This window comes from Mycteria americana, chromosome Z, assembly GCF_035582795.1.
Source record: "Mycteria americana isolate JAX WOST 10 ecotype Jacksonville Zoo and Gardens chromosome Z, USCA_MyAme_1.0, whole genome shotgun sequence".
NCBI classification, from domain to species: Eukaryota; Metazoa; Chordata; class Aves; order Ciconiiformes; family Ciconiidae; genus Mycteria; species Mycteria americana.
Genome location: NC_134396.1, coordinates 75,069,295 through 75,096,568, shown reverse-complemented (window position 1 = coordinate 75,096,568; position 27,274 = coordinate 75,069,295). Strand labels below are relative to the sequence as shown.

The window sequence follows — 27,274 nt, the reverse complement described above, 5'->3', positions numbered from 1 at the left end:
AGGCAGCTCCTCTCCCCCTTCCCGCCAAACTACACCTCTCGCCACGCCGCGCCCGCCGTAAAGCGGGCTGCCGTAAAGCGCGGAGGGCGGGGAGCGGCTTTCCCTGCCGCCGCCGCCATGTACTACAGCAGCACGCAGCGGCGGCACTGGACCTTCCGCGGCGAGGAGGAGCTGGCGCGGTGCCGGGCCGACGCCAACCGCAAGTTCCGCAGCAAAGCGGTGGCGAGCGGGAAGGTGCGGGGCGGGGGGGCCGTGAGGGGGGCGTCGGGGAGGGGGCCCGTGAGTCTTGCGGCCTTCTCCCGGCCGGCGCTGCCTGCGCCTCTGAGGGGAGGATCTGTGAGGGGGGCGGCCGTGCCGGCGCGCAGGCGGTGGGTCAGGCTCGGCTTTGCTCCCTTCAAGGTCCAGCAGACCGACCCTGTCCTTCTGGAGCCCCACGAGGAGCTGGCGATATGCAAGTACTACGAAAAGCGGCTGCTGGACTTCTGCGCCGTCTTCAAGCCTGCGATGCCGAGATCCGTGGTGGTAAGCAGCAGCGCCTGCTCGGCCTGGCTGATGCGCTTGCGGCCCGGCGACTGACGGAGCTGCGGGCTTTGTCCCCTCCGTGTCTCTTGTTCCTTCGCTTGCCTGTCTTATTCTTGAGAGCACGGGTATCTTCTCTAAGTTTTCTGTCTCCCAGTGCTGCAGTCCGTGTTTCAGACTGCTTTTTATCTCTTTTTGTTTTCTGGGCAGTGCAGCCGTTTCAAAAACAGAGAGTTATTTCTCACCTTCATCCGTTTTTTGTGGCTGTTACACTTGCATGAATGACTTTTAACCGTTTTCTTTCCTCTCTCTTAAGCAAAGAGTAGAAACAATCCAATATGGATTGGTGATACAATAAAATGGTCTCACTGTAACTAAAGGAGGCAGTCCCAAAGTTGGGCTGTCTGGTCCAGTCATTTCTCAAGCATTGGTGCTTGTCTGACCACAAAGCAAGCTGGCTCAAGCACCTGTACTGGCAGTAATAACCTACAAAGGAAAAAAAAAAAATCTTTGAACTGACTTATCTTGAATGCAGAAGAGTGCGTTTCAGAAGAGAGAGAGTGTGGACTTACAGCTGAAGCAGGGAGTGGAACTGTACTTCTTTTGTAACCTAGCCACTAAGGTGTATAATCTATATTGTGCCCTGTCAGTTCTCCTTCTTTCTGATAGATGTGGTGAATAACAAAGATGAAGAGTGTCATGTCTGAAGATGCGTTTGGAATGTAGCAGCAGGCTGCCACTACATGCTCTGTGGAGCCAGACCTTATATTTCAGAACTGGCCTCTGTAGAGTGCGTGTGCCGGATCAGACTCACCAAGTAACAGTTTTGGAAAATGCCTGCTTTCGTGCCGATGGCATTCGGATCAGTTTGGAAGTTTGGCATCAACAGACTGAAGTACTTCTAGACACACAGAGAAGCATAAATGTTAAATGTGTTGGGAAATTTACTGGTCTAAAAAGCCAGGTGTCTTGGCTGGGATTACTCGGAACTTTCAAGATAATTTTTTGAGTCTCTAGTTTTTAAATTTCATTTAAATACCACATTTTTCTCATGAAGATCCTATAGGCTTTTTGGGCATTGTGTCCCTAAATATGTCTAAAAATGGAGGAAAAGATAACCAAGCTGCCATTTTGCAAAGCTCTTGCAGGCATGAATGTATTAGACTTTGAAATATTTAATTACATAGCATTGTGTGCGTCTTAGTGCATTAGTGTATCCTGTGTGTCTGCAGTATATATTCAAACTTGCTTGTTCTGTGATTTTATTTATTTTTCTCTTTTCTTAATCCATTTTTGCTTCTATGCTTACTTTTCCCTCCATTTTTTTTAATTTAGGGAACAGCTTGCATGTATTTCAAACGCTTTTACCTCAATAACTCGGTGATGGAGTATCATCCTCGGATAATAATGTGAGTTATCAACACATCTTGAGTTATCCTATCAAGCGGAACACCTCAGTCATTGGAGGTGTAATCTTTATATGTGTAAAGACCTGAAAAAATGAGAAAGGAAATTTGAGAGCTTAAATATGAGTAAAGACGAAGCATGGTCACTTTCAGTTTCCATTTTCAAAAGTTTGCTGTGTTTAGAACGTGTTGTTTTGAAGATAGAAATTTTCTGAACAGAACTCTTGATAAAAAGATGGATGCTGCATATGTCAATTGTTTGCCTTTTTTCCCTCCTCAAGGTTAACATGTGCATTCTTGGCCTGTAAAGTAGATGAATTTAATGTGTCCAGTGCACAGTTTGTTGGTAACCTTCGAGAAAGCCCTCTTGGACAGGAAAAAGCTCTTGAACAAATACTGGAATATGAACTACTGCTTATTCAGCAACTGAACTTCCATCTTATTGTCCACAATCCATACAGGCCATTTGAGGGATTTCTAATCGATTTGAAGGTAGTATTGTTTTATATGCTACATACTCTATACTAACTTAATATGAATCTGTCGTGGGTTTTGTTAGAAAACTTTATTTCTTTTCGTGCCTGTGATCTGAAAAGATCTAGTTCCTAAAGTCATAGGCAAATATCTGAAAGGAAGTCGGTTTAGTTGTGGTCTTTAAACACTTTAGATTATTTTTGGAATAAGAAGATGGCATGCTACTTTTTAGCTTTACAAAATCTTGTTGATTTGTGTGTTCTGAGCTCACAAACCAGAAGATGAGGAACAGCTACTTAATTTCCTAAATACTTACTTTTTAGACTCGCTATCCCATACTGGAGAATCCTGAAGTTTTGAGGAAGACAGCTGATGACTTCCTCAGTCGAGTGGCTCTGACAGATGCATATCTGCTCTTCAGTCCCTCACAGATAGCTCTCACTGCCATATTATCTAGTGGTTCAAGAGCAGGAATAAATATGGAAAGGTAGTCTTTTCTTTTTTGTTATAGGTATGATTTAAACTGTTTATTTGCTTCTGTACGAAATTGTTTTGTTCTAGGTATTCTTAACTAGTAGAAGTGTGTATTTACTGATTGTTAACACTCTGGTATGTTCTTTAAGTATGTTTCAAAACGGAAATGGTACTGGTTTGGGTCCCCCCCCCCCCCCAAAGTGGGTGATAAATGCAATTAGTTGGTGTCTAGTTTTTATATTCCTTTGGAAGAAGGACAAAAAAAATGCAGACTGATGATTTTGCTCTAATTAGAACAGCATAGGATTTTCAGACTTATCTTGAAGATTAGAGTGAAGAAAGTGGAAATACAGTAGAAACTGAGAGCATGAAACACCTGAAGAATCACTTAAAGAAAAAAAAAACACCAAGATTTTTAAGGTATCTGAGGTTACAGAGTGAAATGAAACTACATTGAACTGACAGCTACTCAGCATGTGGAAACTAAGTGCTGTATTTGGCTGGTGTAACTGTTCAATTTCCATGGAAATGGACTAACAATAAGGTGCTGTTTTAAATTGGTCCCTTCTTTGCTTTCTGTGGTCTAGCCACTGGTGTTTGCAAAGGCATTATCAAACACTTTGATACCATTGCTGAAATGCATGGCTTGTTTGGTTTGGTTCAAGACAAACCATACTCTTTTCTTCAAAAAAAAAAACTGAGGTAGTTGCTGTAAGTAGCTGTATCTGGAGTGTTTTAATCACACAACGCTCCATGTGAGCATTTTGCATCTAGACTGTGACACCTGCAGGCACAAAGGCTGATGCTAACTGCAGACAGTTCTTTTTGAAGAAGCTTTCCTTCCACCTCCTCTACATGAATCTCAAATCTCTCTTGTTGTAAAAGAATGAGACAGTGTGGGAGTATCCTCTACGGGGTTCACTGTCCTCTCAGAATAGTGTGAAAACATTCAGGTGCTTACTGTAACTTGAAACTTGTTGATCTCATTCATGAATTTATATTCTGTACTACTTGTGCCAAAATTCAGAAAAGCATGCTTATAAAAAGAACTAGAATAATTTGTAGATAGTGTGTGAATCAAGGTATGTAAACTTTATCTTTGCATGTTCATGAAGAACTCAAGTCTTTGTCACCTCTCTGCTCCATACAGTTGCTACAACCTTGTCATTTATTGTTTTACGTGAGTTTGAGCTGCTGGACATGAGAGAAGCGAATGCTGCAGCTCAGGTCTTGTGGACCTGTGAGTAGGTGCATCTGCAGAGGTGTGACAGAACATGGAAGGTTTGAAAACCCATCACTCCCATGATGTCAGTGTATAGGTCGCCCTTGAAAACGTTAGAGCTTCAGGAAGAAACGGGTGCCACTGTGCTCTGGCTAAGAGGTGGCTCCAAATAAGTCTTCAGTTCTGGTATCAGCATGAGGTTAAATGACACTCTTAAATTGGAGCTCTAGAAGAGTAGCGATGCTAACAGCAGCTGTCAGCTTATAGTAATTACCATCTTCGTGGTGGCTGGTGCCTCAGTCTGGGAGCTGCAACTGATACAGCTGTGTATATCTGTGAAGTAAGTTTGAAGTTAATACAGACTGAACACATTGATATACTTTGGAGTCCTTGGATTTTTGTAATAAGTGCCCTTCCTGGGAAGGGATAAAACTACTTGGTTGTTGTAGATCTCAGTGGCGATCGTTGCTCATATGTGTTGGGGTTTTACCCAGGTGGTGTGTATGTATTAATGTTCTTACTAAAGGAAGTTTGACTCCCTGAGGGAAGAGGAAGGGACCTACAGACTCTTAAAAGACAGCATTTAGGATTTGCTTTCAGCTGCCAAAAGAAGCAGTCCCATCTTGCAAGCTTTGTGCTGTCTTTTGGTCTGTCTGAAGACTACTCTTCCGTAGTATTTGTTTTTCCAGCAGTCATACTGTGCAATGGTGTGATGTTAGTGTGACACTTCATAGAATCTTAAACATAAGTTGACTTAACTCAGTGAGTCTTACTTACAAATGTTTAATTCTGCAGTTATTCTTTACATGGCCGGGGAATACTTTTGTCACGTTCTTATAGAAGAAGAATGTTGCAAGTGACAGATGTGCTTTTTTTATCGCTTTATAGCACTTATGTAACAAAAGTGTTCTTACTAAGTCTAATCACAAAGCTCTAGCAGCTGTAAATAATAAATAATACATGCTTTATTAACTCATGGTAGCTGCCATAAATAATTATGACATTTTATTTTAAGAACTTACTCTTCCATGTCTCTTTGCAGTTATTTATCAGAATGTCTTATGCTGAAAGAAAACAGAACATCCTTAGCCAAGCTGCTAGATTGCATGAAATGTAAGTAAACATTGGAAAAATATGATAAACAGTATATCTGAAGGAAGAAAAATGGCTTTTTCCAAACAACAAAAGCTTTAAGCAGAAGGGTGTGCTTCAAGTGGTTTTCTTCACCTCAGAGCATGCGTAAGGTAAGTAAAAAAACATGGGCAGCAGAATGAACTACCTAGCATGTGGATGCAAGGGGAGAATGCACTGAGACTTTCCTATGATATGAACAAATGAAATTAAAAGGCAAAGGGCCTGGTGCTTCTCAGAACATAACTGCTATAGTCAGTTAAGTGCTAGCAACTGACTCTAAAGTGAGAAATCTGTTTTGGGAACTAGATAATGAAGGATGAAATGACTCTTTTCAGTCTTCAAAATCACAGCTTCAGGCAAAAGCCTGCACATAACTACTTCCACCACCAGAGGGTACCTTTTCTAAGCTAAATGATTAATGTGAAGTGGTGTGCCAGGATTTATACTTGACTTCTGTTTTGCAGCTATAAAGATGTTTCAAAAGCTGTTTAGGTTTGCTAGTGTAAGAAATATATATATATATATATAAAAAATAATATCAAGAATGCTAGCATGGTTTAGCTAAGATAATGGGGAATGTATTACACTGATTATTACCTTTTTTTTTTAATTAAATGAAAAGGCTAGGATAGGAAATTTCCAGTAAGTAATCAGTTATTTAATGCTTTAAGGTAATGCACGCATTTAAAATGGGAGAGTGGTAGCATTAAAAATGCAGTCCTTTGACTAAGCTGACTTTAGTGGTGAATTTAACATACAAGTCATCAGGATCTACAAATTCAATTTAAATTGGATTTATAAAACTTAAGATGCTCTTCCCTTTCTCATCCTGCTAAAATCCAGTCTTCAGGTTTTTGTTGCTGAGATGCAAAGGGAATGCTGGGGTCACTTATTCTTCACTTGCATTATTCTGGAAGGTAGCTTTAGCCCAAAGGCAGCTCTTCTGGAAACATAGGATGGCCGGAAGGAAATTTTGAAGCATCTGTAAATGACTAGTTTTACAGAGAACTGGTGGTAGAGGAAAAATCTTGTTTCTTGCAGGGTAGCTGTAAATTTAATTTGCATTCTTAACAAGACTGAAACCAATTTTTTCTCTTTTTTTAAGACTGAGGTACAATGGTGAATGGAAAAAATACCTATGTATTTTCAAGCTTGCTAGCAGAGTACTGTGAACTCTACATTACAATAAATTTACTTTGAGGAAATCCAGAATCAACAATGCTAACTACTTGTTTCAGGGTAGTTCTTTGTGCTCAGCTTCTGCTGTACCTTGATGTTATTTAGAATTAATCCTTGGATGTAAGATGATATTTAAGTGTTCCTTATGTAATCTTTGGTCTAAAGTTTGAGTGCTGTGTGGGATGGGAAGTTTTGTAAGCAAGCAGTTTGGGAGGAGTTAATACTTTTGAATGTCTAATGCTTGCTTTGACAAATATAAGGATTTTTGGTAAGCTTTCTGTCTCAACTGTTTGCACTATGTTGCATGTTGCCTTGTAGTGTCTTCTGAGTCTGTTTAAAAACTAGATATGATGCTTTCAAAACCTTACAGAGGTGTGGACTTCAAAACTTAGTAGATTCTGTTTTTTTTCTCTGCGTAGCATTCTGATTTTTTTTGGTGTAGGTTCCCACCCCACCCCACCCCCCCCCCCCCCCCAGTAGAAGCTGCTTGAAATATACTGTGGTCCTGTTATTATGAGTATAATAAACTGTTTGCTCAAGCTTAAGTATGAGGAATAAGCAATAACAGTAGCCATGCTACTGATTGGTAAGCTTGTGTAATTCACAAGGTGGAGCAGAAATTATTTAATTTGCTTACATCTGTGTTGTTGCCACTGTAGGCATGAAAAATCTCATAAAGAAATATGAACTGCCAAGGCCTGAAGAGGTCGCTGCTCTAAAACAGAAATTGGAGAAGTGTCACAGCTTGGAGCTTTCACTTAATACAAACCCGTAAGTAGATACTTAGTCTTTGATGCGTTGAACTTCTGTCTTTTTTTATTGCTATGGAAACATTAACTCTCTGTTCTGTGTGAGTGATTGAAAATGAAAACATCTAAAGTGTACACACAAGGATGTCTGTTCACATGCTTAGTATGTGTCTACTGGAAGCTGAGAACCAAGACACAAAGTAGTGCTTTCAGTAATACATAAATATGTTATTTTGTGCTGATTTGCACTGCAAGCTGTAATACTGATTGTTTTGTAACACAGAACTGGAATCCCCGGTGGCTTCTAAGGTCTGGCCACTTATATGTCATGAGAATCAAGGGCTTTAAAATCACGTGATTAAAACAAGAATTGTGTAAAGTGTTACTGTTTTCTTAAGACTTATGTGGACAGCAAAGGACTTCCTGATTTTCCTTTTCTGCCCTTTTCACTTTAGTACCCACTATGATCTTCCAGCGAGCTCTTAGTTGAGGCTTCGGTAGTTTTTTATGTGACAAATATGTCCATAATCTAACCTTGTGTCCACATAAGTAAACTGACGCTTATCAAAATACCTAAACATTGCGCTTTTTTTCTGGATGGGTGTTAGGAAGAAGAGGAAAGGTTATGAAGATGATGAATATGTCACAAAGAAATCTAAAATGGATGAGGTCAGTAAACCTATTGTACTTGTTTTTCCACTCTTAATGACAAAAGTGACACAGCTACTGAGACAGACCTGCATCTGTTAGTATTCTTTTACGTGTTGCTTAGACAGAATCTTTCTCAACTGTGTTTTTAAAAATGAGCCAGAGTTTGTACTAGTCTGTGTTTAGGAGTGTTCTTAAAACCCCAGTCTTCTGTGGGCAGGGGGAAGAACACGCAGGCCATCCTTCCTGCTGTTTCCTGTGCTTTGCAAGTCTGTCTTTTGACAAACCGTAGAACAACCACAGAACAACATAAAACTTAATACTTACAATTCCAGCGTGTGAAACTCCATGATGCCAGTGAGGGGAAATAGCTGTGAAACTGCCATTTGGAATACTGTGGTGAAAGGAGGTTTTGGAAGGCTAGGAACTGAACACTTGAGGAGAAATCCTAGCTCTGCAGGTGGAAGCTCACTCCTCAGAATCTGCGTGAAATAAATGATTATATGCTGAAACATACTCAAGCAGGCTTTCTTCATGAAAGTTTTATGCGGTAGTTTTTCTGCTGGCCAGTGCTTCTGAAACTGTTGCCATTTACTTTCTTTGGCTTCTTGCACAAGATGGGAGTCAGCTGCTGGACTAAATGTCTGCATCAGCCAATTTGCTAGCAAGGCTTGCACAAATTACAGATATGTAGCTAGTACCTCGGGTTGTAAGACCAAGTATAAATAAGGTAGAGATAGACTGAGGAGGGTGACTCAACAAATGAAAACAGAATTAAGGTAATCCTTCAGATCTAATCTGAACACCTTTCAGAGCTTTCATTTGTAACATTGACTGAAAGTTGTAGAGAATATGTTCTGTTGGAGGAATAGGTTTGTGAAGAACCCCTTTTAATTTCTCTTGACACTGAAGACCTTGTACATCCTGATAGTGCAGGACACCCTGAGTGTGGCATTTAGAAGAACTTGCTAACAGCTGAAGAGGGTCCTCTGTCAAAATCGTAACATAAAATGCAGGGTTGGTTTTTTTGATTCAAGAAGTCTTGCTGATATAAATTACCACAGTAGGTTGATGCTATAATGTCAAACTAGAATCTAAAAAATGAACAAGATTATAAGAAAATCAGCATTGAAAGTATGTTCTAACAAAATGTGGAACCTCAAGCATGTTTTATGGTAACTAACTAATGCTGTAAAAACTTTGACAAGTGTTTACTCCAAATGCCAGTCTTAAAAAGTGTATTGAAACTGGAAGCTGTGTAAAACTAGCACTTTCATAACTTTTCACTTTCTCACAAAATGACTTCAGCTCCACCTAAGCTCTGGAGACTCACTTCTTCCTCCCTGCCCCAGTTTAATTTGAAGGGGGTCTTCTTTTAGTTATGCTGCTGTGGTTTGAGGCAGTTTTGATTTTGGGGTTTCTTACTAATTTATATTCACACTTCTTTTTCCAAAGGAATAAACTAATTGGATAAATTCACATAGTCTACATCATTTCACGATAAGCTCTTGCACAATTCTAACAGCCCTTGAAACTTGGGGTTTTTAAATACTGATGTATATGAACTGCCAAGGGTTTGTACCTGTATAGTTTCATTTCTGAGCAATTATCACATGAAAGGGCACATCTGAGCTGGCCAGGACGTAAAGGAGAAAGCGTGCTTCATTTTTGGAAAGCTTATAGTATGTGCATACTGCTCAAACCTTGAGACCTCACTAATCCTGTAGCTAGTTGATATTAACAATATTTATAGCTGTAAGTAATTAGAAATGCACAGTGTCTTCTAATCTACTCGTAAGATCTTGTTTCGTGATTTCATAGCTGATGTTAATACCAACAGCAAGGCCGTAACTGGTATGGAGAGCTCATCAATTTGGAATGATAGAAGAAACACATAGGGTACTGGTTGAGCACAGATGACGCAGCTGCCAAAGCAACGAAGCCATAAAAAGCACACGATACTAGTAAAAGGTTGCAATATGAGCTCTTGTGGAAATCTACATAGTTGTCTGTAATGAAGAAGCATGAGCTAAACTTCAAACAGGTGCTAAAAAGGGGCTGCTAAAATGACAGGGCCTCCATGACTTTAAGACTAGGCATGGATAACTAGCTTTAAGGTTAAAGGGCTTAGTTGCTACTAGTTAAAATATTTTTTAGTCTTCTGTTCATGGAACACTTCTGTTAGGTACTAAATCCTGGTCGTAAGGGCATAGGGGGTTTTTTTGTGTGGGTTTTGCGTATGTGGGGTGGGGTTTTTTTTTTTGTGTTCTTGATAAACATGATGGCATGCTTGCAGAAGCAGGAAGTTGGGCTTAGTCCCAGGAGGCTTTCAATGCTGTGTTCTGGGATTAGCCACTGTTAGCTGAAAAGAAAATCTTCCCCCCGTGTGTTCGCTCTCGACTGAGTTATTTCTGTTTCCTCCCCTGCACAAGACACAGAGCACACTGTGTAATACTGCTTAGGCAGGGGGCAGGGCAGGCAAGAAACATTTTCAAGGAAGCCAGGAATCAAGACTTAGTTGGAGTCTCACAACAGACCAGGGCACACTTAAAGAAACTCCTTTAACTGTGCTCATGTTTAGCAGTGGGAGCAAGTCTGAGCAGAACACCAGATCATGGGAGGTCTAAGGAAAGGAAATACCCTTCATGTTGTTCAGCAGCTTAGGTCAGGCACACCATGAGAATCTGAAAGGGAACTTAACAAACATGCATTTCATCAAGTAGCTTCTATGTAGGCCTTGCATGAATTCTTATTTCCAGTTTGAGCTAGCCTTGTAAGTTAACCAGGATGCACTTGCTGCCTGTTTGTCAGAAGCGGACCGGAGTGTGCAAGATAAGTATGGTCAAGTGTCCTGGCAGAAACGCGTATCTGTCAAGTGATGTGGACATGACAAACCACTAAGCACTATGTTTAAAATCAGTTTAAACTTGCTATTTAAGTCTGTTATTGATAGCAGACAGCTCAGAGATGTGAAAAGTTATCTGTGCTATGTAAATTCTCTGTAACTGGCATATGAAGTGACTGACAGCCTGTGCAGTCGTACCGTGTACCTACAGTCACGTATTGTAAATACGTACAGTCACGTACTGTAAAAGGCACCAAATGCACACATTGCTCAAGGCATTGCTTTTTTCCATTAGGAAGAGTGGACTGATGATGATCTTGTGGACTCAGTGTAACCTTGAAGGAAGATGGAGTCCTACCACTGCACAAACTACCGTTCGGTGTCAAGTGTGAACCTGTCTGCCACAGGTTCCTTACTCTGTGTCATGAGGTATTTATTCTGTCAGTTGTAGTATCTTTGCAATAAAGCATTTGACTTCACTAAAGTAGTTTGTTGTAGTTCCATTAAACCTTCATCCATTCAAAGTCAAACATTAGTAAGAAATGTTTGCTTTAAGAAATCTCTCAGGGAAGAGTTTTGGTTCAGAACAGTTTGAGATGTGACTTCAGCTCAACTTAATGTCGAACTGGGCATTTAGTGAACTGGATAAACGCAAGCAGGAGACAGATCTGGTAACAGACCCATATGTGCTTTAGAGCAGGATGTGCTTCCCCCTCTTCCCAAGCTTGTCATTGAAACCACTAAAATACACAACCATGCCCATAACACACTTGCTACATTTGGGAAGCTCTTCTCAAATGTACTAAGAGGCTGCAGCAACATATTTTACAACATGGAAAGTAATAATCACACCTTTGTGACTTAACTCTGCAGCTGTGATCTCAGATTAGGTTGCTGTGACTAACTGACCTGGGGGCACCTAAAAATATTATTTTAAAAAATCTTCTTAAGAAGTTAGTTGTCTTCCAAGTCTAGGGCAAAGCCTATTTCCTTTTCATGTACTGTTTTAGGACACAAGCAGCTCTACAGTACATCACCTAAATGCAGCTTTGGGAGTTTCCTAGTTTCATCACCGCATTTTGTATGTCATAGGTAAACAGCCAGCCAAATCTGTTCTCCAACGTTCATATTTTTACCAGTGACACTACCTACACCCAGCCAACTAAGTCTACAAAGTAACCCACTTTATCCACTCTGTTTTTGACAAATCCTTCTACACGAGGGTCCTTGGCTGACTAGTCAGGGAAGAAGAGCAGCTATTGCAATTTCACTTCAGAAAGCCTGACACCATTTACACAGCACCCTCATGATCAAGTGCAGGAAGCGAGACTCGACTGAAACTGTTAAGTCGTGTACTTGGTTCTGAACTGGGGGGAAGCTATAAGCAGAGCATTCAGCAGCAGTTCATCACACAAAAAAATGCTACAAACTGGGACTGTGACTTGTGTGACCTAACGGTATACAGAGAGAGAACTAAGTAGCGCACAAAAAAAGATTAATTACCTTTTCCTCTGAGATGCAGTTTCATACAGGCTGGGCAGCAACAGGTCAAGCAGTGGTTTTGTGGGACGATCTAAAAAAGAATTCAGTAGTACCAAGGTCCTGCAAATAGATATGTCTACTAGGCTGTATTAAGAGCATCACCTCCATCCAGTAAGCGTAGTGCTTGTGACACGTGGGAGCTCTCAGCTGCAGCACTGGGCACGCACCTGCAGGAAAGCTGGCTCAGCTGGAGAGACCAGGGCAGCACAGCAAGAGCCAACTGCAAACCTGAAAGACATGCACCAATACTACAGCAAAGACACAAAGATGAAGTTCACACAACGTAGCATGACAGTGAATGGAAAAAGCAGTTCTAACAGACAGTTGTTCTAGTGGTGTAACAACCCTGTCCATATTACACAATTACTTATGCGATTATCTCATTAGTCTTGTCAGTCCATCTCGGCATCCTTTTATTCCTTATCAGATCGCTGCCTAGAAAAGTTACAAATGGTGATGCTGAAATACCCCTGAATCAACTGCATATTTTACTTTTAATTTTTAACAGTTTCGACATCTACTTTCTCGCCCCGTAAGAGATATGTACAAATTAAGGCATATGGAGGATTCACACTAAAAAAGTGACACCGCATGGACATCTCAAAGTACATCACATGTGCAGACACTGTAAAAAATTTCCACAGCAGCCAAAGTTAGCCAGTTTCCATAAAGAGTTGATCTGCAGCTTGATTTATTTTAAAAACTTAATTTTCACTTATAAAAATAGTATTTATGCTAGACTTACAGTACACAAAAGACCAACGAATACATATTTTATAAAATGGTTTAATGAATGCATGCATGTCTGATACAATGATCAATAAATTTACTGAATTCAAATTATTTACTGTTGTAAACATTTTACAAAAGCATGGTGATTTATCTGGATATACAGTTCTTGATGGAAGAACTATTCAGACTGAATCAGTGACATCAAAAAATAAAGCTGACAAGACCCATTCTGCATATTCTCTTTCAACATGATTCCAGCAAGAGAAACAGCATGGTATAAAAAGTGTACAGTAAAGATTGTTCTACCATAACATCAAATTCTGGAAACTGTAAATACAAGTTAAAGTGGTTGAAACAGTCAAAAGTCGTAATTATTGTAACCAGTCAGAAATTACAGTAAGAAATGTTATCCAGTTATATGTAGCTGTCAAAACAACGCATTTCTTTTCATGTCAGTTGTTAACTCTTTTTCCAACAAGACAGCAAAACTTTGGCAATCAGAGGTGCTGAAAAAAATTTTCAAAGTTCAAGACAGTCACAGCATTTTCTTTGCGGAAGGTGAACTGTACACCAAGGCTCAGAGGTTGTGAAAACTGTTTCCAAGTGGAAAAAAGTGCAAATGTCCTGCACAGATAGCTTAAAAAGCTGCTGGTACAATCATTCACCAACAGAATCTTTGTTTTCTTTTTGCATAGTTCACACATCACTGGGAATGTGACAGGGTGTGCTATTTTTGGCAAGAGCAAGAAGAAAAAGTGATACTGGTGTGAGTCGCCATGTTGGGCATGCTGGATCCATGCAGAATTCAGGTAGAGGGCTGCTACCTGATATTGTTAGACACTGAATACTGATTTTGTTTTTGTTGAAGCAGTTCAGTAATAGCCAAAAGCTTCTTAAGAACATGCTGTAGAAAGAGAGAAAAACCATACATTAGCAACGGGAAACAGATTGGTCTTGCTTGAGAAGCATTTTCAGCATTACCCTATCAGACCTGCTACTAGGTAGTTTAAAATATATTAGAACAACCAAAAAAAAAAAAGGAAACAGCTGATTCCCTAGTCAGTAAGACACTGCTTCAAAAGGGAAGTCTAAAACAGGGTTATGAACTTTGCCTCTCCACCCATGGATCTTTTTGCTGCTTTGTGGTTTCACAGGGAGGCTAAGAAAGTGTACTGCTAACACACTGTTGGGGTTTGCTAGAAGAGTTTGCCACGTTTGTTTACAAACGTACTGGCAAATTAGGAAGCAGAAATGGGAGGTATCAATAGAAAGCTAACGAAAGTAGATTTAGTTCTCAACTGAAAAAAACCCCAAGATCCTAAAACTAATGACCCGGAGAGCCGGTCAGGAGACAGTAATTTTGTGGGCTTGGGCTTCCTCTAGGAACTAAAACTTCCTCTGGAAACTTTAAAAATACCTCTTTGGTTTTGTTGCATGAAGAAACAAAACTATGGACTAACTATGTATCTTCACAACTAGCTAATAACCTCTCAGTGAAACACGCGTCTTAAAACGTTTGTCAGTCATACTGCTAGCCAGAGATGCTACAACGAATCCCGATATTAAGGAGTAACTCAAGACGTACTATCTGTACCTGTGATTTGTTCGTTAACCTTTGTCGCTCACCTGCATTACACCTCGCTCATTACTGAGTGTCCGGAGTTCATCTGAGTGTGCCACGCATATCTCATGCAAGGCCGCCAGATCACGAGATAGGTCAGTTCTAGAATGCTCTGTAGTGTCTGGAAGCTCAGGAACATTCTTCAACAAAAAAGATGAGAGCAGATTTAGGGTGCTGAGTACTCGGGCGCACAGGAAGATAAAGTACAGCTACACAGCTCTGCCAACACAACTGTTTTACACTGCGAGCAAGTACTGCAATGTTAGTCTTCCCAGCTAAGTCTCCAGTCCATCTTTCTACTACGAATTATGTATTTCCTCCTCTCCGCAAGCATGCGTTTTATGAGCACACTGCAATTTCTACTCCTGCTAGAAGGGTTCTTACTAAAAGATCTGGTATTGCTACACCTCCATTGCGCTGACCAGAAAGCTACTGCATATAGAGACTCATCTTAGAACCCTCCCCTAAAAGAGGGGGAATCCATCCATCAGCTGCTTTTTTTCCCCATCTAAATGAGAGAATAGCAGCAACAAAAATTCAGCAAAATCTGTAACTATCAAGTAACTCATTACACTGGTCATAAAACAATAATGTTGTAACTAAAACAGTAGATTAATCCAACAGTTACTCGCGAACCAACAGTTTTCAGAGACCTCATGCAAAATCTGTCATTTAAAGAAAACTGACGTTATCATAATATACAGAACTTGCAATTTAACCAGAAAGAGGTGACATACAGCAACCTACCTGAATGCCACACTCATTTTTATATCTTATCAAAATATTCTGAGATGTCCTCTAGGTCACTTTTAAGAGATCAATTCAGAAGGCTTGGCACATTTTTTTTCATCTTTTTTTAAAATTAATTCTTGGTTTAAAAATACACATATATAACATGAGGTTCTAACTCCTGTTATAGCTATATCATACACGAAACAGTAACTGTTTAAAAGAATGCAGTAACTGCAGCTCACTTTCAAACTACAATATCTAGAACGCATGCAGCGACACGTTTGGTAATGCATAACTGAAATTCAACCTAATATTTTTTAAAGCAAAATGTAATTTCAATCTCTGGTCAAAACCATATGACATTACATACAAGAATTTTTGCTTTAAAAAGTATTTTTAAAGATTTGTATTTTGGGCCAAAATTTCTAATCTTCATACCTATAAAAATCTATTTGAGCTTCTCACATCTACAGAGGTGCTAAAGGAATTAAGTCTAAGATGACATTTGATGGTTTTAATTGCGTATGACAGACCAGCAATCTGCAGTTTCTGAACATGCACAAGAACAATTTATTCAGTTACAAGCATTCAAAATAGTGTGGGAGCTGATGCATTTTTCAGCTAGTTAATAAGAAATGTAAAGAATTTTCATTTACAATGTTGCTATGTAACTTCCAGTAAAGATTTTTTTAAGCACTCACCCCCAGTTCATCCAAGAACATGATCATGCGATGTTTGTTGCTCTTGATGAATGGATTTACCCCTTCCATATATGGCTCCTAGTAATTTTTAAAAGTATTCATTAGAACAAATCAATGCCAAGATAATTGTCATACCTGAGGTGAACACAGTGCAGTCAGACAAATGACAGTGCAAAACAAGTATGTCATCTGGAGTAATTTTATTTTTTCAAGTGAATTTCTAATGTCTGGCGTGCAGCCAGTCAAAAGACTCCAGATTTTGGTGTTTTCTTACATTCAGAAGATTCAGCATCTCTGATTCAGAAATTTATTATACATGCACACTGACATGAATTTTCATTAAGATGAATGTCTCTCAATACCTATCTGCAATGAACAAATGCTCTACTTTCAAAGGTATGATCAGGAATAAGTACTCTTTCTTGTTCTTTCATTAATGCTTACGTTCCAAGTTATGTGGGTCAGAGAAATAACTTTATACTACCAGCCTGAAGTCACTTTCATTATGCTTAAGTCAACAGATTTATTTTTCAACCATGTGTCAGCCTGGGAACTGAGATAGACCAGTTGTTGCTGGCATTCTCTTAGTGTTATCACAGAAACTTTACTGAAAGCTGGGGCTTTTTAGTGCAATGCGTACACTTGGCTTACAACATTAATTATGGCTAGCAATATGAAAATGAGTACAAATAGAAGGGGTGCTTTGAAGTGCTCTACCACAGAAAACACCCATCTAAGGCGTAAGTAAACACAGGGTGAAAGCTGGGGAGGGGAGTCAGAGGTTGGCAGTTCTTCATTCATTTCAGAATTGGATAATCTATACGAAGCTGGGAATTTAGGCCTGATTAGTCTCAGTCTGAAAGACAATTGTTATATACAGATAGAACATGTGTGCGGAATGCATTTCAAGGCTGTGTACAGAAGCACACCAATATTACTGAAAGATGCCCCCCCTTTGACATCAAATAATCAATGGAAATGCAAAAAAAGCTCCCATCATCTATTTAAGGCAGAATATTTATCCTGATTCTTCCCCATCACAGACTCCTGCTCTAGCAATTCTCAGTTGTCTTTTTGGCATGGATATTCCAAAAGAAAATGTGCCCATTTTACCATCATGGACACTTTTCTTGTGGTGGGATAACTGCCTGCCTTTCCTCTCCCCTCCCACTTCTCCCCCCAGCGCAGGAAATACTGGAGTATGACTGCTGCCTTTTCTGTTGCAAATGGAAAAAAGAATGCTCCACGTACTCCCACTGCTGTCTTTGGAACAAATGCCTGCTGAGTTTATCTGTGTTCTCGTAGCATCAATATATGGTTGCATCACACTCTGTAATACCTACTGGTATGGTCATTCGTTCATCAGTTGTTTTAACAGACCATAGCTGGCGTTCCTACTACCAGATTCAAAATCTTAATGGGATGTACCAAGTCACTAATGTGAGTTGCTAGATCACTTCCTCTCAAATGATTACGGCTCCTCTTCCCAATTTGACCAGACTTCGTGCTACCGCTCTAATTCAAACCAACACCCTGTTTAGCTCTACACAAAGAGGACAGAAGAAATCACAGGAACAAGGCCTCCTTGCTGATGAGAACGAACAGATTATGTAACGGGCTTTGCACAAGAAAACAGCAATAGATTTTTGCATGTATTAAGCAGGAACATTGAAATGTACTGGAAACAGCTCTAGGCTGTTCTGTGTGTGCAAAATTATATTCACCTTGGCTCCAAATTCAACCAGATTTGCTAAATTCTGCACAGACTTGGCGACCAGCGTCAGCGTTCTTGCAGCAGTGGGGGAAGGAGAATCTGGCAGGAATACAAAGTAGAGAGTTAGTGGCCATTCCATTTAAAACTAACAGCAGTCACATATAAGTAAAGCTCTTCTCCAATTCATATTTTTTCATGGAATAAAATATTTTTAACATTGTAACAGAACTGCATGTTGAAGATGTCACTTGGCGAAGTAAAACTTATGTTGCTTAATAATGTCCACAAAAATATATTAATATGAACATCTTATTTTCTGGAATAGTTGCATACAGAACAAGTATGCAAAATAAAGTGGTGTTAGTAAGAGTTAGGTGAAGTAAGAAGCACTTTCACAAGAAAGAAACTGTTCTGTTGAAAAGAGGATTATTTGTTGTTAGAATAAAAAAAATTAATTTACCTTTAGAATTTTAAAAAAAGGTAAGTTTACCTTCTTCCTTATTTGTGTATGCCCACAAAAGTGGGCTCTGACAAGTTATACAAATGACACTTTAAGTTACTGGCATCAGGAAAACAGAGTCAACATTACATACAATTGTGGCTTGTATTTCCATGAAAGTATAGTGACTTGCCATACTTAACAATACACTTAACACTTTACATTAACCACTTCGTCAGTTAAAACTTCCTTTTCCAAGAAGTGATATTACCCAGTAATATCTTACAAAATTATTTTTCCCTCCAGTTACGGTAAATGGCCTGGTTGAAAGCCAGGTTTGAAGTGTTCCAAAAACTGGCATGGTTATTATATAAGCTCTAAATTTTATAATTCTTCATAAGAATGTTATATGCTCTTCATTGTCTACCTGCATCTTTTGTTGTTCTTTCTTCCCCTCCCCCTCCAAAATCCACTGAAAAATAAGTTCTAATTTTTCTTGCATAGCTACAACTAATGTCAGTTGTTCATCATATCTAGTGCTTGGTACAATACAAGCCTTTGAAGCAGCAATGCTGGAAAACATTCCTAGCCTTGGAATCTGGAACTTCAGGTTAGGAGAAGTGGTCTAAAGAAGTGAATTACTTTAAAAAAAACTCAAAGATGCTCAAAACAAAGGATTTAACTTTTGAAATGAAGATTTTTTTTCAATCACAGTTGTTAAGGTGATAGGATTGCTGCTGATACTGAGCTGTACCTATACACCTAGCCTTCAGGATATTTCTTCCCCTGTTATGGGAAGAAGGTATGCTGGAAGCTTTGCTCCAAAAGAAGGACTGCCTCATCCTTTTTTTTGAACAGCCCTAAAAGCCCCACACACAGCACCTGTAAGTTTACCTTAGCAGTAGTCAAGAATATTAGTTGGATGTACATGACTTTAACACTGACAGACAAGCTTAAAAGGGATTACTCAAATTTATAGGTAACTTTTTACACCTGCAGACACAGTGCAACCCAAGTTAGGAGGTACCTAACTTGCAAGTTATCTGAAGATAAAATCCTAAAGAAAGGATCACTGTGTACCAGGCCGTGTTTCTCAAATGCTTTCTCCAAAGCATGTATGGAAACGATTACTGGGTGAGAGAAAGGAACTTTCTGTTCGACACAGCCCTTCTCATTTAGCGTAACTTAAAGAGAAATTATGGAAAACATGCTACATTGTCTTAAAAACTGGCTGTGAATAAAGAAAAAAAGCTTTCTGAATCAGATTTCTGATTTCCTCCTATTTCCAAATCAGCATTTTACTGGTAAAAATCAAGAAACTGATAGGGAAAGAAGGAGGAAGAGCAATAGCTAGTGCAAACTCAATGCCCTCTAGCTTGGGGCGATCTTTGCCAAAAAAACCTCAAACCAAACCAAAAAAACAGAAAACAATGATGAAGTATAACATAGGCAAACTTTAAGCAACTCATATCTGAATATTTTAACTTTAGTAATAAATTAGTAATAGAGTTTTCAGTAGTCTATGCTTTCCCTTTTTTCCTCCCACAGAAGTTAAATTAAAAATGCCCACAAACATGTCTAGGTGCTTAAGGCAACTGCCATGGGATAATCCATGCCCTCGTCATTAAACCTTCACAACAGGAAAGCCCCGTGCCAACAGCGTGTCAGATGTGGTCCTTGATGTTTGCCACCATCCCCATTGCCCCTGCGAGCTGTTGGAGAATGCTGTCCGATACCGGCCAGCACTGTGCCACAGGCCTGTACAGCAGTTCTGCAATCAGGAATGTTCCGTGTCACTGTTTTAGTTAACTACTATAGGTGCACTCTACGAAGAGAGCATCAAAACACAGGGTAAGACTTTATGCAGTGAGAACATTCACTTCGACAAGCCCATGGGAACTCTCCTATATATGGCCTTTAAGTCAACCAAGATTAACCCCTCAAGTCTGTACAACCCACCCTTTCTAAACGCCACCCCTCTCTCATCTTTAAGATTCCATATTTGAGATTGACTGTACTTAATGAGTCAAAGTAAAGACTTCTCCAATGGCTGGAAGCTATCTAAGCAGGACATTCAAACAAGTTACTCAAGCATAATTTTCTAGGTGCACAAATGTATTCCAAGCTCTGCAGACACATTTTCAACTTTATAAATCTTGTTCATTTGCGAGATACCGTTGAATTTCAGCCATTAACTTTGGCATTGCATTGTATTCAAAGTGACATCTGAAGATCACACACTTACATTTTTCACACTGCTAGAATATATTCCACATTGCTAGACTTTAACTCAAAGCTGTATTATTAAATACAACAATGCATGTTTTTCTGGACTTTAAAACAACATTGGGGATAACCACAATCTAACGTTTAAGGGTGAAAAGCATATGTTGGCTGCCTCATGGAGAAGTCAGTCACGTGACGTGGATAACATGACTTTGGACACAGCATTCAAAAAAACTTTGTATTTTGCTACATTAGACACTACAGTAATTTCATGCCTACTACTGTATAAAGTATGAGATCAATCTGAAGCATATAGTCACCTGAGATGATACTAAACATCCTTGGGTTCAGGATAGCAGGACAAATCAGTCGAAGAAAAACAAAGCCACTGAAATGGGAAGAAAATTGTATTTTGTTCAATAAAATTAGAGAATTAATGTAAAATTGTGTAGTCTTTAAGGATTCAAATTAGCGTGGAATCTTTTTGAGACAGACACCAACCAACCAGCCTGCGCTCTGTGAATACGTTAACAAATTAAGGATATCATGCTATGACTTCAACTACAATAAAAGCTGAAAGAATAGGCATATTGATTTCCCAATTAAGGTGAACTGTTGAAACCATGTGGGAAGAGCTTAACTGTAAAGTCATACTGAAGCCAATCTCAGACCACACCAGCTTCAAAAAGGAGGAGCCCCTGGTCTCTGACCTCCCAAAGGCTTTCCATTGTCTGTTACCACAAGGCATTCATCCCGCAACCACCCGCTCCCCCAAGCCAACGTAAGGAGGAGTGCAGGAGCGTGTGGGCAAAGGGAACCTCCCTTTTGGCAGCAACACAGCCTCAGGTCAGCTTAAGCTGATCCACATCCTGATGACTGTATGCTATAGTAGAAGAATAATATGGGATCTGCTGCTTTCCTCCCAGAAGTAATTGCTGCCATCTAGAAAGCTGGGAAAAAAGCACTCTGTTTTGACTGCAGAACTAGGAACTCATTCAACAGAACCCAAGAATAGCCTTCAGTAGCATGAGAAAAATCTAACTTTCAGTTAATAGCAGAAGTAAAAAACATTCAGCTCAGGTTAACCTCACTTCCAGCTAATTGCTATACAATGAAGTGACATATGGACCAACTAAAGCAATGTAAATCATCTTTAATTTTGTTTGGAGTGCTTGGACACTACCAGCAGACTGGTTTTCACTGCAGCAATACCGAAGCCTGGCCACTTAAAGAAGGAAGGGGACCTTACACTACCCTTGCCTGTTGATAAGTACACAGTGATGGTAACGTCCATATTACTTGAAAATAACGCACATAGTAGTGAGGTTAACACACCTTCCGTATGTCCAAGACACCTAACACATACTGTTATAGATGTTTCTTACTTCTCCAAGAACCATGAATTATGGGCTGGTAAGACAACAGTTCTTGGCCACATGTGAAGTTAAAATATTTTCCGTGGTGTGAATTTAAAGCTGTGAGGAAGTAATTAATTCTGAAGTCATGGCATATACACCAATTCCTCTTTTAAAGTGCCCAAAGTTGAAGACCAATGAGCTATGAATATAGCACAGACCCTGCTGATAGAGAATATCTGGTGCTTCTTAGCCTGGTCAACCTGCCTAAATTAAGAATGAGTCATTATGTACACGGGGGTTTTATGACCAGAGAGAAATGGCAGCACCTTCTGACTGCATAGTAGGGGAGATACCCAGACATCTAAAAACTGTCCATCTGCCTCTGAATATTTAACCATTCTTGGACCAAAAATAGTGCAATAAAAGATAATAATCATCACTGAAGGCTGTGAAACTGTACTCTAGAGAGAAATCACTAGTATCCACTTGTGAAGACTAACATCACAAGAGCAAGGGATCCAATATTTATAGCATGCAGTGAAGACCTCTGGAAAACCCTGAATGTGAGCCGTGTCCACTAAGGAAAGCCACATAGTCCTCTCTGGAGCTGGCGAGGAACAGAGAAATACGGTATTCACTGCTGAGCTCTACAGCCTTCCAGTAGGTTAAGCCCCTCAAAGTAAGAGGGGCTCTCACAATAAGAGCAGCCTCCATTTGAAGGCAATGCCCCTGTGTGGCACCCTGGATGACATAAGGCTTCTGGTGCCAAATGATAAACACAAGCCAAAGACAAATCCTCTGAAAGACTCCCTCCATGGGAAATCAACCTCAGCAAATCATATGACTGCCAGACACCGCAAAAAAGGAAAGATGTGGCTCTGATACCCTTAAAACCCCCAGTAGCGTTTAGAAAAACAGTGTCAAGACCACATCTTTGTCAAAGATTTTTGTTTGACCTGCACTGGCAATAAACAGTGTTAGAGGAAGAACCGGTGTATTGCATTGGTTTATGAATGTACACTGGTGTTTTTGTGGCTGGTGCAAGTTCAGGGGTGCCAGGTTCAGTAACCTGCTGCAACATTTTTAGAGGAGCTCTGGAATGTTTCAACAAGATTGGGATGGAGCAGAGAAATGAAACAAAACGGGGACAGCATAGAATTATGTGTTTTTGGCAGAACCAGCAGACCAACAGCAGAGCCCGGGAGCCTTCTCTGATGCAGAAAACTACATATCCCAACGCAGACAGTACCTCAGTGAAATATAACAACAGTCCAATTGTCTTTATGAGAAGGTACTAGATTCCTTACCATGTTGGGTCTGCATTTTAAAGGCCATGGATCTTAAACCATGTAAAATTTCTCCAGCAATTAACACACACTACATAAGAGTCCCTGGGTAAGGCATAGTCCTCCCAGATGGCATATGACAGGAACATGATCTTCAGAAGTCACTGTTCTCTACAGGTATCACAAAGGTTAACTATTGCTTTGAGAGAAGTTTTTTTTTCCCAGCATGAAAAAGGAAATTACTATTTTAGATTAGTCTGTAAAACTTGACAAAACACAAGTAAATTTGAAGTTAAAACCATTAAGTAATGTTATACTGACCTCTATACTACATCATCTTATTCTGACAAGGCTCTAAGAACATGATTAAGAATCTAGCAAGCTCATAATCCTTAATTGGGATATCATGCCTCAGCATCATAAATTTAAATACTGCTGTAACCTTTGTAAGTACTACACACCACTGAGACACACACAGGTCTATGGGGCTGGATGGGATCCACCCAAGGGCACTCAGGGAGCTGGCAGAAGTGCTCACCAAGCCACTTTCAATCCTTTATCAGCAGTCCTGGCTCACCAGGGAGGTCCCAGTTGACTGGAGGTTAGCACATGTGACGCCCATCTATAAGAAGGGCTGGAAGGAAGATCCAGGGAGCTACAGGCCTGTCAGCCTGACCTCGGTGCCGGGGAAGGTTATAAGCAGATCATCTTGAGTGCCATCACATGGCACGTACAGGACAACCAAGTGATCAGGCCCCGTCAGCATGGGTTTATGAAAGGCAGGTCCTGCTTGCCTAACCTGATCTCCTTCTATGACCAGGTGACCTGCTTAGTGGATGAGGGAAAGGCTGTGGATGTTGTCTATCTAGACTTTAGTAAAGCCTTTGACACCGTTTCCCACAGCTTTCTCCTGGAGAAACTGTTTGCCCATGGCTTGGACAGGTATACACTTTGCTTGGTAAAAAACTGGCTGGATGGCCGGGCCCAAAGAGTTGTGGTGGATGGAGTTTACTCCAGTTGGCGGCCAGTCCCAAGTGGTGTTCCCCAGGGCTCAGTGTTGGGGCCAGTTCTGTTTAATGTCTTTATCAATGATCTGGACGAGGGGATCGAGGGCACCCTCAGTAAGTTTGCAGACAACACCAAGCTGGGCAGGAGTGTTGATCTGCTTGAGGGTAGGAAGGCTCTACAGAGCGATCTGGACAGGCTGGATCAATGGGCTGGGGCCAATTGTATGAGGTTCAACAAGGTTCAGTGCCGGGTCCTGCACTTGGGTCACAACAACCCCATGCAACGCTACAGGCTTGGGGAAGAGTGGCTGGAAAGCTGCCTGGCAGAAAAGGACCTGGGGGTGTTGGTCAACAGCCAGCTGAACATGAGCCAGCAGTGTGCCCAGGTGGCCAAGAAGGCCAATGGCATCCTGGCTTGTATCAGGAATAGTGTGACCAGCAGGACTAGGGCAGTGATCATCCCCCTGTACTTGGCACTGATGAGGCCGCACCTCGAATGCTGTGTTCAGTTTTGGGCCCCCCACTACAAGAGGGACACTGAGGTGCTGGAGCGTGTGCAGAGAAGGGCACCGAAGCTGGGGAAGGGTCTGGAGCACAAGGCTGATGGGGAGTGGCTGAGGGAACTGGGGTTGTTCAGCCTGGAGAAAAGGAGGCTGAGGGGAGACCTCATCGCTCTCTACAGTGACCTGAAAGGAGGCTGTAGAGAGGTGGGGTCGGTCTCTTCTCCCAAGTAACAAGCAATAGGACAAGAGGAACCGGCCTCAAGTTGTGCCAGGGGAGGTTTAGACTGGATATTAGGAAATTTTACTTCACTGAAAGGGTTATCAAGCATTGGAACAGGCTGCCCAGGGAAGTGGTTGAGTCGCCATCCCTGGAGGTATTTAAAAGATGCGTAGACATGGTGCTTAGGGACATGGTTTAGTGGTGGACTTGGCAGTACCTGTCAATGGTTGGACTTGATGATCTTAAAGGTCTTTTCCAACCTAAACGATTCTATGATTCTACTATACAGTTTTGTCACTGAAAGAAACATAGATAAGCACACTGAAATATGTCTTTAACAAGATATGTCTTTAACAATATGTTTTGAAAAGATTATTTTCAGAATAAAGTGACAACTAACTTACCTAACAACTCTGGTTCTCATGGTGGTATTAGCTGGCCACTTGTTTTGAACAGACTTCTGTAGGCACCCATAAATATACCTCAACGTCCTGCAAAAATCATAGCTAATTACTCATTCCATTAAACTTAGAGAATCAAAAAAGCTCGCAGAAAGGATCTGGACCAACCTCCTACTTGATGCAGAACTATTACCAATTCTCCATTTATAATTTAGACATAAGCTTTAAATTAACTTTAAGTAAGAGTTAAATTAACTTTAAGTAAGAGTTAAATTAACTTTAAGTAAGAGTTAAATTAACTTTAAGTAAGAGTTAATTTGTAAGTTAAATTTCTAAAAAGTCAACTTCTAAATTTATAAATTTATATTAAAAAGTAAATTTATAAATGGCAAGGAAAAACCTTCATTAATACACAATTCTATATGCAATTCAGTGATTACTCAGATGTGCTTTAAATGCTTTATAACTATTTCCTGTTTCTTAAGTAGTATTTCCTTTTTAAAAAGACAATTTTGATGGTTTGTGGTTTTGTTTTTTTGGTTTTTTTTGTTTGTTTTTTTTTTTTTTTTTTAAATTTTTCTCTTTTTAACTAAACAACAATTAGTCTTTCCATAAATAAGGGTTAGGTGTTTAAAAGTTAAGCAACCACAGCAACAGTCCTCTCCAATAAAAAAATGGGACAATTGTGGTATATTTCAGACAATATTGAGAGCTGCATCATATACTCAAAAGGAGTGCAACTTTTAATGCTAACCTTGCCAGCACTAACACAAAAGAAACACTTCTGTGCTACTCTGCCATCTCAAAATTGAGGGTTTTGTTTACTTTAAAAGCTAATGACACAGTGAAAGTAAACTGTTAGTATTATCCATTTTTTGTTAGATAGTTCAAATCTAAACTATGAACACAAGTTATTTTAGGAATTAAAAAAAAGGGAAAAAACCCACCCCTCTGCATTTCCCTAGCAGACAGAAGCAATCATAGCATGGTATCATTCTACTACTACCTGTTTGTATTTTTAATATGCTGTTAATAATTCCGTCTCTTTCTCAGAGGAGGAGGACTGGAAAGAATTTGTAATCAACTTAAATATATATAATTGTCTGCTAACTACTACTGTCTTCTACTTTTTTGTGGAAATATTAGATTGATTATTTTTATTATTCTTCCTTCCCTGACCTCTTGGGTCTAGTAGCTTCTCCTTCAAAGAAAAGCATGTGTGCTAGCAAGACGTTTTTGCAAAAAGCACAGTTAGTTCCTGAAAGTGTTATTTTTTTCCCCATCTATATTCCTCTGTGCACACAGCAATCCTGAAGACTTTAGTCTTACGACTGATTCGCAGAAGATGAACCAGTAGGAGCATCATTTTAAGGTGCAATGTAATTCACACAAACAGGAATTTTCAAATACAAATCTGAACAGAAAAGTGCAAACTTACGGAGGCAGTATCTCTGCAGCCATGAATATTTTCTCCACCAATTCTGAAAGTATACTGAGTAGATGTGCCAAATTAGTGTTTACATCTTCATTTTTTTCTAACTTTGAGGGATTTAACTAAAACAAAAAGAGAAAAAGATTAAATTTCTTCTCCTAACTAGAACTACATGTATAGTTTCATAATATTACACACTGAATACTACCTTCAAAGTAAATTAAATATTTTGGTGCTGTACAATTCTCTTAGACAACTCACAAGTCTGTTCCAATGGCTACTCAGGAAATGTGAAGAAGCAATGGTTTTAAGTTCTAACTAGGCTTTTAATAGCTCAGATATTCACCACTATCCATCTGCATGACCTTTCTGACTCTCTCTGAATCCAAATTTCTGAGAACTCCCATCCTTTCCACAATTATGTTAAAGTGAAACACAGAAGTTAGGAGGGTCATTTTAAAAACAACAGTTTCAGGATCAATAACAATCATTTAATATCAGGAAGTTTTAATGAAAACTAAAGTTCAGACATTGAGGTCTACGATATCTTGAGTTTACTAGAAGTTACTTAGGTTAGGCCATTCAGTAACTGCTACAGAACAGCCTACAATTGTTAAAGTATACATACATACTTTGAAGAAATTTTAATTAACAAAATTAAAAAGTTCTACTATGAATATTGTTCAAGCCAACATCTAGGGGAAAAAAAA

At 39.8% G+C, this 27,274-nt stretch overlaps 2 protein-coding genes across 3 annotated transcripts in view; one reads left to right on the top strand and one right to left on the bottom strand.

The window, feature by feature from the left end:
• The first annotated feature begins 71 nt into the window (after nucleotides 1-71).
• Nucleotides 72-11,134, top strand: CCNH (cyclin H). Of its 2 annotated transcripts, none has more exons than XM_075527221.1 (9): nucleotides 72-234; nucleotides 400-522; nucleotides 1,855-1,928; nucleotides 2,207-2,417; nucleotides 2,723-2,886; nucleotides 5,138-5,208; nucleotides 7,068-7,179; nucleotides 7,766-7,826; nucleotides 10,946-11,134. In XM_075527221.1, the coding sequence occupies exons 1-9, from the start codon at nucleotides 118-120 to the stop codon at nucleotides 10,982-10,984; spliced, it is 972 nt and encodes a 323-aa protein (XP_075383336.1). In that variant the 5' UTR covers nucleotides 72-117; the 3' UTR covers nucleotides 10,985-11,134. The 2 variants fall into 2 exon arrangements, with proteins under 2 accessions (XP_075383336.1, XP_075383337.1); XM_075527222.1 differs by lacking the exon at nucleotides 72-234 and adding an exon at nucleotides 1,189-1,414 and having other exon boundaries at nucleotides 395-522.
• Nucleotides 11,135-12,962: 1,828 nt separating this feature from the next.
• Nucleotides 12,963-27,274, bottom strand: part of RASA1 (RAS p21 protein activator 1) — a 68,570-nt gene continuing 54,258 nt past the window's right edge. Inside the window, exons 19-25 of the mRNA XM_075526528.1 lie at nucleotides 26,571-26,686; nucleotides 25,136-25,222; nucleotides 20,678-20,745; nucleotides 17,703-17,791; nucleotides 15,979-16,056; nucleotides 14,551-14,685; nucleotides 12,963-13,828 (exon numbers count right to left, since the gene is read on the bottom strand). Coding sequence (XP_075382643.1) covers nucleotides 13,745-13,828; nucleotides 14,551-14,685; nucleotides 15,979-16,056; nucleotides 17,703-17,791; nucleotides 20,678-20,745; nucleotides 25,136-25,222; nucleotides 26,571-26,686 — 657 coding nt within the window. The 3' untranslated portion in view covers nucleotides 12,963-13,744. The remainder of the gene's footprint in view (nucleotides 13,829-14,550; nucleotides 14,686-15,978; nucleotides 16,057-17,702; nucleotides 17,792-20,677; nucleotides 20,746-25,135; nucleotides 25,223-26,570; nucleotides 26,687-27,274) is intronic.

Excerpts from the sequence above, each read along its gene's own strand:
- CCNH (XM_075527221.1), top strand. The coding sequence starts at position 118 with ATGTACTACAGCAGCACGCAGCGGCGGCACTGGACCTTCCGCGGCGAG. Across the intron at positions 235-399 it reads AAGCGGTGGCGAGCGGGAAG|GTCCAGCAGACCGACCCTGT; the intron begins GTGCGGGGCGGG and ends GCTCCCTTCAAG. Across the intron at positions 7,827-10,945 it reads AGAAATCTAAAATGGATGAG|GAAGAGTGGACTGATGATGA; the intron begins GTCAGTAAACCT and ends TTTTTCCATTAG.